Source organism: Montipora foliosa, chromosome 11 (genome assembly GCF_036669935.1).
Source record: "Montipora foliosa isolate CH-2021 chromosome 11, ASM3666993v2, whole genome shotgun sequence".
NCBI lineage: Eukaryota > Metazoa > Cnidaria > Anthozoa > Scleractinia > Acroporidae > Montipora > Montipora foliosa.
The window spans coordinates 22,910,010-22,922,509 of NC_090879.1; the positions used below are offsets into that span (position 1 = coordinate 22,910,010).

General features: G+C 43.7%; 2 protein-coding genes across 3 annotated transcripts in view; one reads left to right on the forward strand and one right to left on the reverse strand.

The window, feature by feature from the left end:
* The window catches only part of LOC137976181 (uncharacterized), a 37,792-nt gene that overhangs the window by 1,468 nt on the left and 23,824 nt on the right, over positions 1 to 12,500 (reverse strand). Inside the window, exons 8-9 of the mRNA XM_068823472.1 lie at positions 1,729 to 2,001; positions 328 to 501 (exon numbers count right to left, since the gene is read on the reverse strand). Of these exons, the coding sequence (XP_068679573.1) occupies positions 328 to 501; positions 1,729 to 2,001 (447 nt within the window). The remainder of the gene's footprint in view (positions 1 to 327; positions 502 to 1,728; positions 2,002 to 12,500) is intronic.
* LOC137976177 (uncharacterized) overlaps positions 5,289 to 12,500 on the forward strand; it is an 8,195-nt gene continuing 983 nt past the window's right edge. Inside the window, exons 1-2 of one of the 2 annotated variants that reach the window (XM_068823469.1) lie at positions 5,289 to 5,612; positions 6,009 to 12,500. The exon at positions 6,009 to 12,500 is cut by the window's right edge and continues 983 nt beyond it. In XM_068823469.1, the coding sequence (XP_068679570.1) occupies positions 6,417 to 12,362 (5,946 nt within the window). In that variant the 5' untranslated portion in view covers positions 5,289 to 5,612; positions 6,009 to 6,416 and the 3' untranslated portion in view covers positions 12,363 to 12,500. The other variant, XR_011117713.1, reaches the window with a different exon arrangement.

The following is a 12,500-nucleotide window of genomic DNA, read 5'->3' on the forward strand; positions in this document are numbered from 1 at the left end:
TGAACCAGGGGCATGCAAACCCAACGCCCTAACCACTGAACCACGCCGCCTCTTCCCAACCAACCAAACACACCTAAGTTCGTCAACCACTGTATAAGAAACTAAGGTGATTTAGGACGCCCTCCATCTGACAGACCTGACAAGCCAGACCGCGATTTGGAAGGACTAATTATTCAACACCTTCAAATTAACATACTTCGAGGATGATATATACTCGTCCAGAAGAATGCGAGGGATTATCATACAAGTCTTCCTTCAAATATTGCAACTTATTTCTTGGTATTTACTTGAGAGAATAGAAGTTATTTTTGAGACTTAAACCCTCACATGTTGGCGGTATATCTCCGCTCCACTGTCCGCTGGGAAGACACTTCCTAACAGCTTGACCAAACATTGTATATCCTGGATGACAGAGATATCTGACATATCCCCCTGACCAATGATTCGTGCTGCTAACAATTGCATTGTTTGGTTTGCCTGGATCGCCACAGTTGGGCAGAACTGAGAATAAAGATAAGACATTGATCGTAATCAAACTTGAATAACTTGTAAGGATAATTTAATTTTTGTACGACCACTCTGACTTTCTTCAAAGGATAAATTTATAGCCTGCTATGATTTTGGCAGGATTTATTTTGCATTTGCTTCAGCGACGTTTTCGCGTGGAAGGGAAGCGTTGCAGCAAGCATCCCAAGAAATTAAACAATTTAACGCTTTGACTTCCAGGAGTGATCAGAATGTAAATTCTCCTCAGAATTTCAATGCAAGGCCAGTCAGACAGGTGTAGAGAATGAAGATAATTATCAGGTTGAGAGGAGTGATCTTAATATATCAACAAATTCTCATGACTACCCAACAAAGAAATCTATTATTTAGGAGAATGAACATGTCGATCTTGGAAATTACAGGTTATTAAATTAATTAACATGTAATTTTCTTCCCTGAATACTACCCAATCACACGAGACTTCCTTGAGGTTGGCAATTGATTGGTTGCACAAAAAAGAACTTGAATTAAACCTTACGCTCTTCAATATCAGTAAAATAAAAATTCATTTAATTTTATGGGATTTCAATAACATCTTAGGAAGTACATGTTCACGAATAAATGTTATTTTAATCATTCGTTGGTTCAATGGCGCAATGATGGTAATCCATCTTCAATAACATCATTATGGTGTCATTTTCTTTCCTGTAAAGTCTATTACGTGTCTGGAATAACAATAACATCAACAACACTGTCGTTTACATTTTTTGATAGTCATTTATGGCAAATACATGTACACTTTAAACGCACACAAATTTAATGCAGCATGCCGCGAAGAAGAAATAGAATTCCAAACAAAATCCGTAGAAGAATTGTCAAAGCCTCTGAGGATATTAGGACAGACTACCTGTGAGTCGCGGGCACATAGTATGTGAATATGTACTTCCCAAGTTATGTAATTGTGTCCGCAACTCACAGGGAGTCTTCTGTGGGATCTTCAAGTCTTTGACGATATGTTATTGAATTCCCGTAAAATAAAATGAATTTCTATTTTCGGTTAATGAAGGGCAAAGGGTGTTCTTGGTAGTGGTCGCACTCTTGGGGTCATTGCCGGAAGACACTCGTTGCTAAGCAACTAACTTACCATTCTTCTCACGAGCGCATTACACTCTTAAACCTAAAAAGTTGCAAGACGAAATGGATGCAAAAGGTGCGAATCGATGAAAATTCGCGATAACTAACCAATCCTTGCAGCTGCAGTTATTGTGTCGCCGTATTCATTGCGAACAACACATTTGTATGTTGCCTGATCCGAGGGCTCAAACTGACTAATTTCATACTCGCTGGTCACTTGGTCTCTGGTGATAATAGTGGTGGAATTTATAATGACGTTATCCTTGTACCATGTGATCTGCGGTAGAGGCGATCCTTTGGCGGCACATTTGACTCTAACCGAGTCTCTGATGTTGGAAACTGTGATTAAAGTCGCAGGCTTAGACGTAAAAACAGGAGATTCTGAAACAACAAAACAAAAGAAAAGCCTTAGTGGTCAGGAATGTCTCATAAGACTTTAAAATTTGGCATAATATTCGGTAGGGTCAAGGTTTTCTGGGGCAGGGCTTAGTTCGAAGTCTTTAAATCTAAATTTAACCTAATTAGGCTAACCTAATTTCCAGCATTTTATTGGCAATCATGGAAGGGAACTTTGACTTTATTTTAATGTTTTTTCCTCTCTACATGCTCTTATGGACCCGCTTCATTTACATCCCACGATAAGTTGGTGTACACGGAAACAGCTTCGAGTATTTCTTTTCCGTGAGTCGCACTTTATTACTGGGTTGCCGTAGGCATCCCAGTCGGAAAATGGGTAGATTATTATTATTACTGGGTTGCCAACCCAGTCGGAATCTGTCTTTAATTTCGTCGTTTTTTTATTTTTCGTTTTCTTTTTTTTTTTATTTTTTTCCGTGTCGGTAAAAGTCTTGCCTGTCACTCCCCTGCTAAGTGGTGTCTTTGTGCATAGAGCCTTCTACGCGTATTTTCTTAGGATCGAGAGGGTAGTGGGAAATGCGTAGATTTCTCTGGTGGACACAGTAGAACGATTAACTTAACCGGCAATGGCGTCGAAAGTCATGTAACGCGAATGGCGTTTTAGTGGATCTTTGAACAGAATGTACCCTCATGAAGCTCAATAATGGCAAGCGAATTGGATACTGAACAAGACAAGCGGTCAAATGTTAGAAGCGACGAGTAATGGACTTTGACAACAATCTGTCGCCCGTCGAGCCGTAATCAAAGTGAGCTGTCTTCTGAAATTTTGCCAAGTGTGGTGTTTTGTACAACACTGAAACCAAATGAACAGTTCTCTGGTAACTCAGTATGGGTTCAACAAAGACAGAGAAGGAATCCATATAGTGGATCTGTTATCTCAGTTGTCTCGCTATTTGTCAGATTTGTATTTACCTGTTCTCAACTCTGCACAATCTTCCGGTATAACAATTGGAAATTTCACTAATAAGTCATTGACAAGAATGGCGTTTTCGTGGATCTTTAAACAAAATATACCCTCATGGAGCTCAAGAATGGATCGTCAATTGGATGAGCAAGACAACGCTGAAAAATAAATATCTGGATTTTAAGAGACGAGTAATGGTCTTCGACAACAATTTCATTTTTCGCCTTTGGATATCAAGTGAGCTTTGTTTCTAATAGTTTACTAACTTGGTATTATATAAAACACGGAAATCAAATAGCAATTTTTTTATGGATTTAACCATAGTTACTAACTATGATTTAACAAATTAACATTGAAGGAATCGAACGCCTACAAGAATGCATCACAGTGTTTACTCAAGTCGCATCTTAGTTGTCTGACAATTTACATTTACCGGTATTTTGTACTCAACTCTGCAAAGGTGTAAAATATTTGGAAATGTGACAGTGAAGAATTATTTGAATGAAAGTTGTTGTCGCTTTTGTGCTTCATTATTTACGGTAAGCGTTCCGAGTCGAAAAGGGTTTTGATGTGAACTGTCAAAAATGTATTTAATTGCATCTCTTGTTTGCGCGCACGCAATTGAAATAGGAAGGTATTTTTGCCTCTAATAGTAAATATGTTGTTTGTTTCGATTAATTTTTCGCTGGAAAAGGATTTTGCCGAGATATTTCCAGCCTTTGTGAACTTTAATATCATGTTGTGTAATTTTCGAGGTTAAGAAATTTGCATACGTGTGTTGAAATGTGATACGGGAGCATTTTTGTGGTATAGTGTAACGAAAATAAACAGGTCTGTTGGAAGCTTGCTTGAGTTTCAACAAAATGTCCCCCAAAATCGGCAAAAAAAATCTGACACTAATGAACAATAAAGTAGCTGCTATCCTCAAAACGATGGAATTACCTGGCGATAAATAACCTCGTCTTGGAGAGTAAAGTTTTGACTGTCAACCTGAAGAATTGGGCGATTGTGATCTTTGTGTTGAATTCGCACATTTCTTGTCAAACTTTATAACACTTGAAAGAAAAAGAAAACTTACAAAAACAAAAACCCGGTATCTGTGTCAAATGATGATTTGACACTGTTTCGCGAGTAAACACACCGCGGTAACTTCATCACGGCACCCTCTGAATCCGATGTAACTTTCGATTTTGCTCTTTTACTGGTGCAGCCAAAAGTACATTAGCAAAAATCTCCCAGAATGTTTGTCGGTGATCGTACCTTTTTATATTCGGGGTTAAAAATTAATGTTGTTTTCGTGTCATAAATGTTGTTGCTGATGGCAAAATATTGGCATGTACTAAAACCCGAGATAAACTAAGTATAAAGCCAGGATCCGAGCCAGGATCCGAGCCAGGATCCGAGCCAGGATCCGAGCTAGGATCCGAGCCAGGATCCGAGCCAGGATCCGAGCTAGGATCCGAGCCAGGATTCGAGCCAGGATTATAATGCTGCATAATAATAATTAGGTGAATGACATTGTTACGAGTTCGATGTTTCAAAGTGGTAGGTATAGTTTGCAGTCTAATCAGAACGCAGTGTCAGAACACAACGAAGTTGTTTATTTCACACGAACGTAGTAATTCCACTCCGGACTTCACAACAAGCACACGCTAGACTTGTTAACAATACTTCGACCTCCGTCGCTCTTGTATAAACACACGGCCTCTGCCTTGATATCCACGTAAACTCTCTGTTACACTTAACAAACACGACCTCTGTCACTCTTCAAAGCCTCCAAGCTTTACACGCGACCTTCGTCACACTTCAGTAAACACTGCTGTAAAACTCCTCAAACATTCCTGAGATAAAAAAAACCTCTAAACACTACATCGACTCTCTTATATACTTTACAGCGAAAGATTCTAGAACTTTCCGGCTACAGTAAATAAAGTAATATTACAATAAGAAGTTAACTATTTACAGCAACATACGCAAACGGCTTAAAATAGAATTACTAAATCACAATGATACAGCACTAATTAAATATTCTAGAAGATTCGAGACAAAAATAGGATACTCGCGAATGTTCCAAATACTAGTCACGCAATAATTTTCGTAACAGACACAGAGTTCGTGTTCATGAAAAATAGTGACTTGGATATAAGCATTCCCCAAAAGTGCATCTGTACAGGCGCGTAGCGTCCTATACGCAAATACGCACGTGCGTACTTGAAGTGACCAGAAAAGTTTGAAATTTTAAGCAATTGTTTCTATTTTTAACATTTTACTTGTACGCAACCAAGATTTCCTTATGAAAACACCACTTTGATTAAATTGTAAAAACTAAAACAAAAGCTATGTTGGTTTGAAACACGATGTTTTCGGTTTAGTAATTTCCGCGGGCTTTTGTTTCGGTAATGTTATCGTATTATTATCATTTTCTAGCTATGCGTTGTTATTTTTTAATCTACTGCGGTGAACCAGCCCTAGACTGTAATTTCCGTTAGGGAAATAGCCCAAACCGCTAAGTTTCGTACACGTGCTCTCTTGGTTACATATTTGGTAGGGTTTTCCCAGTTAGTTAGTTCTAGTGTAGACTTCACTGCGTCAACATCTACTCGGCATTGGGCCATAGATTTCTCTCTACACTCGTGGTTATCAAGTCAAGTTAGTGCGTGTGCAAATCAAAGTGAGTAATCTATTTATTGGTTTCTTAGGATAGTTTTTAGTTTTCATCGTTATTCGTTTCAGTATAGTTAAGTCCTTTTACTAGCTATAAATAGCCTTTATATCGCACTAAGTCGGTCAGTCGCCTTTATGTTCGACACTTCGTTACAGTTTTCTTTCCTCGCTAGCTAGGTTCATCTTATATCGTAATTACGTCCAAGATTAGTATCGTATAGCGTTATCCCTTTATAGTTTTGTGCTAGTTCACAGCGGATTATTGCGTTTCAAGCCAGAATAGAAGTAGTACATGCTACAGAATTTACCGCATTTAACTAGTTTCGTCGTTTATATCGTTTTATCCTCTTTGCTATAAAATATATTAGTTAAGTTAGCTTCTATTTTCATTATTGTATTTCAGTTCGAACCGGCATACGACATACGGTATACTACCTTACGGCATAATCAAGAATAAGTTCAAACACGTGGTTCGATTCACACGTAGTTATATGGAACTTTGATCTCAGTATCAATAAACTCTGTTTGTATCGTTGTCAAGAATTCTTGCTGAGTTCGATTTTATGCTGCGCACTTTTCTACCAATGTTATTCGTTTGGATCTTTGGCATTCAATATTCTGTCCATGTGAATTGACATTTAGTTCGAATTTGATTTGCCGTGAAGGAATTCGAAGAATTCGCTGACAAATCTTCACGCCAATCACTCCGAAGCACATTTGCGACAAGTTCTGGCATCTGTCAGCCAACTCAACCCAAGGTTGTCGTTTTGTTGTCTACCGCAATTAATCGGATTTATCGAGGATCTTAACAATGGCTTCCGCTAATCCGCTATCATCGATCGATCAATTAAAGGCCGCCCGCAGATTGGCAGAAACTAACGTGACGGAAACGGTCAATAAACTGAATGAGTTACTCGCTGCACGTGAGTCCACCGACATTGTTCAACAGGTCCAAATGGAGTTGGACGAAGTATTGGAACAATTCAAAATTGCTCACGAGGCTTACCACAACCAAATTAAATCTCAACCGGAAAGAGAAGAATCTGAAAATTATTACGCCTCGCTCCTGGAATTAGCTTCTGAGCTCGAGAGAGAGATTGCGTCATGGTTAATGGCACCTGACGCCCAAAGGTTGTTGACAGGTCAAAGAACCCAAATCCGCCCCGATGATTCGATAAGTAACGCCGGGTCACGCGCGTCCCTCCGTACGCGTTCTGCCGTCAGTTCAACAAGGAGTTCAGCCAGCGCAAAGGCAAAATCAGCGGCGCGAAAGGCAGCGCTCGAAGCAAGAGCCGCAAATCTTTCAAGCTTGCATGAGTTGCAGTTTGAGGAGCTAAAACTTCGACAAAGGAAAGCCAAAATAGAACTTCAAGCCGAAATAGCGGAAGCCGAGGCCGAGAGAAAAGTGTATGAAGAAATCGAAGCGGAAGCGGATGATACTAGAAAATCAATTATTCGCGGCGCACGTAACACCCACCAGCCAGATCAGTCAATTAGGCCTCCGACACAGGTCACGAATGCGTCTACGCCGCGAGAAGGAGTTCCTAAAGATTCTCATAAGCCTAGTGAAACCCCGATTAATTCGCATTCCGTTGAGCCTTACAATGAAGGATATCCAGACCCGCCACGTTTACCAACCAGCCTCCAAAATGGTAGCTTCCATGAGGAATCCTTTCATCGCCTCTTGGAAAGTCAAGAACAGCAAAATCGCGCTATGCAGCAGCTCGTACAGCAGCAACAACTAGGCGTGATGTCCCTTACGTTACCCCAACCGGATATGCAGGTCTTCAGTGGAGATCCGATCGAATATTGCGATTTCGTGCGTTCCTTCGAGAATCTCGTCGAAAGAAAAACTCCAAGTCCCAGCTCCCGTCTGTACTATCTGGTACAGTACACGTCTGGACCTGTGAAAGAACTGATGAAGAGCTGTCTATCAATGCGAGAAGAGGAAGGATACCTCGAAGCCAAACGATTGCTCCGAAATCGCTATGGCCAAAACTACAAAATAGCCGCGGCGCACGTGCAGAGACTTATCGGAGGTCCAGTCATCAAAGCCGAGGATGGCCAAGCGCTCCAGCAGTTCTCAATCCAATTAACAAGCTGTGTTAATACCCTCAGACAAATCGGGTACCTCAACAAGCTGGATAACCCAGATAACCTGAAAAAGATCATCGACAGACTTCCGTACGGCATTCGTTTGAAATGGCGCGATACCGTTGACCGCATTGTCGAGAAAGAAGAAAGGGATGTGACTGTTAAGGACATTATGGAGTTCGTGACAGCAAGAGCCAGAGCCGCCACCCATCCAGTATTCGGCAAGATCTTCAACGAGAACAAGGTGCGGCCTCCGAGTGGCAAACCCCAGAGGAAACCGCCAAAGTCGGGTGGTTTCTCGACCCATGGGGAAGTGACACTTTCAAAGGCACCTATTGAGAAGCCTAAGCCCAAGTGTCTGCTCTGCCCTTCAAATCACTGGCTTTCACGCTGCGACAAGTTCCGAAAGCAGTCGCTTGATGAGAGGAAGAGGTTTATAGACCAAAAGAAACTCTGCAGTAACTGCCTTCATCCTGGCCATTTCGTTAGGGACTGCCCAAAGGAGAGTTTCTGTAGAGTTCAAGGATGCAGTGGAAAGCATTCTACCTTCCTCCATCCAAAAGACAGCACGAACGCCTCCACGACATTAACTGTAGCAGATAGTCCAAACGGGGACCAGGGCGAAACTGCTGAGCCAACGCCTGCCACTCCCAGTCCAGCTAGCAATGGCTACGTCCGGAACACTTATTCAACTTCAAGTTCTTCCGTCACTGGGCTCGCAATCGTCCCAGTCCGGGTTAAAGCCAAGGGCAAAGATAAGATGGTTCAGACGTACGCGTTCCTCGATTCTGGGTCAAACACGTCCTTTTGCACCGAAGGCCTTCTGAGAAAGCTCAACCTCGAGGGAGCCAAGACAACGCTCTCGCTTACAACGTTGGAGGGCGAAAATGACCCAATCGAATTCTCCCTGGTCAGTCTGGAAGCCTTCCATCTAAGTGATAGCCTTGCGGTTCAGCTCCCGAAGGTCTACTCTAGACCAAGTCTGCCAATCCCTTCAGAGGCCATCGCCAAACAAGAGGATATTGACCGCTGGCCGTATCTAAAGGGAATCGATGTCGCACACATAGACGCCGAGATCGGTCTGTTAATCGGTAGTGACGTACCAGAAGCCTTTCAACCCAGAGAAATCCGACAAAGCGAGGATGGTGGTCCCTTCGCTACCCGAACAGTCTTAGGCTGGGTGTTCAATGGTCCATTGGGAAGACCGACAACCACCCAAGTGTCTACTGTGAACTTTCTACAAGCAAACAAAACCCTTGAAGAACGGTTTAAGGAGTTTTGCAATCAAGAATTCAACGACTCCCTGTACGAAACAAAAACGTCAATGTCGCTTAACGACCGCAAAGCTTTACATACCATGGAGGAAACGGTGAAGTTAGTCAACGGCCATTATGAAATGGCCCTACCATGGAAGTCTTTCCCACCACGCCTTCCAAACAACAGACCTTTAGCAGAACGTCGACTTAATCACCTGAAGAAGCGCCTGCTAAAGGAACCAATGGTCTATCAAAAGTACAAGACGTTCATGGACGACCTTCTGTCCAAAGACTACGCCAGGAAAGTAACAAGCCAGGAACTGGGACCTTTAAAAACCCACTGGTACCTCCCACATCACCCAGTGTTTAATCCCCAAAAGCCAGGAAAAATCAGGGTGGTGTTCGACTGCTCAGCAAAATGCCATGGGACCTCCTTAAACGACCAGCTGCTACAGGGGCCGGACCTAACCAATTCGCTCGTTGGTGTCCTCTCGAGATTCAGAGAAGAACGCATCGCCTTAATGTCGGACATCGAGGCGATGTTCCACCAAGTTAGAGTTCGCCCGAGCGATTGTGACGCCCTAAGGTTCCTGTGGTGGCCCGACGGTAACCTGGACAGCGAACCCGAAGAATATGAAATGAGAGTCCACTTGTTTGGAGGAACATCATCTCCCAGCTGCGCGAACTTCGCACTCAAGAAAACAGCCCAAGACAACGAGGCTGACTTCAACCCTGAAACCATTCAGACCGTTGAACGAAACTTCTATGTTGATGACTGCTTAAAGTCAGTTCCCACTGAAGACGCAGCTGTAACCCTCGCAGACCAGTTGCGAGAGCTCCTTACAAGAGGCGGATTCAAGCTTACCAAATGGTTGTCGAACTCGAAAAGAGTACTCGAGTCCTTGCCGGAGTCTGAAAGAGCTGCACAAGTTAAAGGGTTAGATTTCGACAAGCTGCCAGTTGAAAGAGCGTTAGGAGTGCAATGGAACGTGTCATCCGACACGTTTGGTTTCAGCATCATAGTTAAAGACAGACCTGCCACCAGGAGAGGCATACTATCCATCGTCAGCTCAGTGTACGACCCCCTGGGATTCGTCGCTCCATTCATTCTGAAAGCGAAACTTATCCTGCAAGACCTATGCCGTAATCAGTACGGCTGGGATGACAAGATTCCAGACGAATTCATTCATCGCTGGGAGGCATGGCTGCGGGAGCTACCCAAGCTAGAGCAGCTCACAGTTGACCGCTGTTTCAAGTCTCCAGAACTCGGTGGGATCGCCTCATGCCAGCTGCACCACTTTTCTGATGCATCAAAACAGGGATACGGAGCAGCTACCTACTTCAGAATCATGGATGCAGGTGGAAACGTCAAATGCTCGTTCGTTATGGGAAAGGCCAGACTTGCGCCAATCAAACCAGTTACAGTTCCCCGAATGGAGTTATCAGCAGCCGTCGTTGCAACAAGACTAGAGAAAATGTCTCGAGGGGAATTAAGTCTACCAATCAATCAATCATTCTTCTGGACAGACAGCACCTGTGTCCTGCGTTACCTGGAAAATCAGGACAAGCGATTTCAAACTTTCGTCGCCAATCGGGTCGCGACGATACACGACGCGTCTTCTCCATCTCAGTGGAGATACGTCAACACCCAACTCAATCCAGCCGACGATGCTTCAAGAGGCGTGTCAGCAGACTCTCTTCAACGCTGGCTGCATGGTCCAGAATTCCTTAGTCAGCCCAGCGACACATGGCCAAAAAGACCTGCTGATATGAACACTACCATTCTCGATGACGACCCAGAAGTCAAGAAAGACTCAGTTACGTATTTGAGTCAAGTTACTGCTCGAGATCACACCTCAGAAATATTCGAACGGTTCTCATCTTGGGTCCATCTCAAGAAATTCGTAGCATGGATGCTGCGCTTCAAGTCAAACTTCTCTTGTTTGAGCAAGAAACGAAAGGCAGGAGAGCCGGTCAGCATTCAGTCAACCAGCACTGCCACGCCCATCACCATAGCAGAACTGAACAACGCCGAATTTGAAATCATCAAGTACGTTCAGAGCCAATGCTTCAAGGAAGAGCAAGATATTCTCAAACGAGTAAAACCACAGGGAACCCCGACAAGAAAGAACGGGCTAAAGAAATCCAGCAACATATTCAACCTTGACCCGATCCTGATGCGAGGTCTCATCCGAGTTGGTGGTCGTCTTCAGCGAGCGCCAATCAACACCGATGCAATGCATCCAGTGGTCCTTCCAAAGAAGCATCACGTGGTCAAGCTCATTATTCAGTACTACCATCTCATTTCTGGGCATTCGGGCCTAGAATACACACTGTCGCTCACAAGAGAGAGATACTGGATAATAAACGGAAGATCTACCGTGCGAAACGTTCTCAACGACTGCTTCAGCTGCCGTAAACGTCAGGCACCACTGGCCCAACAAAAAATGGCAAACCTACCCGAGGACAGAGTAACTCCCTCGAAACCGCCATTCACCTATACAGGGGTTGACTGCTTTGGACCGTTCGAAGTCCGACGCGGAAGGACTAAGGTCAAGCGTTATGGCGTGATATTCACGTGTCTCACACTCCGCGCAGTCCATATAGAGGTGGCATCATCACTGGACACAGAGTCTTTTATCAATGCTCTGCGCAGATTTATCGCAAGAAGAGGTCAACCAGAAGAGATGCGCTCAGACAACGGCGGAAACTTCGTGAAGGGAGAACGCGAACTACGAGAGGCAGTCAACGATTGGAACCACTCACAAATTCACGAATTTCTCCTCCAACGGAATGTCAAGTGGACGTTCAACCCACCTGCTGGCTCCCACCACGGCGGAGTATGGGAGCGATGTATACGAACGGTTCGCAAGGTCATGAAAGCGCTTATGAAAGAGCAAGTGCTGGACGACGAGGGCCTCAACACCCTGCTGTGTGAAGTGGAGGCTATAATCAACGGACGACCGATCACGAAGCTGTCAGACGACCCACGTGACCTAGAACCACTGACACCAAACCACCTGCTACTGCTGAGGACAGGTCCTGTAGTCCCACCCGGGAACTTCACGAAACATGATAACTACTACACTCGCAGATGGCGTCAAGTACAGTACTTGGCAGACATATTCTGGAAACGATGGGTTCGTGAATACCTCCCGTCGCTGCAGCAGAGACAGAAATGGACCAAACAGCAGAGAAACTTTGCAGAGGACGATCTTGTTCTGATATTGGATGAAAACAAGCCCCGCAACTCCTGGCCACTCGGTCGGATCCTGGAGGTACATGCCAGTCGTAACGATGGACTTGTACGTTCCGTCAAGGTGAAGACCAGTACATCCGAGCTTGTTCGACCCATCGACAAGATTGTGCTACTGGAGGCAGCTGCTGTATCAAGCAACAGTGACTAAGAACATTATGAACACTGATAATCTATCCTTATTGGTGGATTATGGAACTCTGTTAGACAATGTAATGTAATCAATCAATTAATTAATTACTAGTAGGTATAGTTTAGTTTACCTCGTGTTTCAAACCCTGCTTTCTTT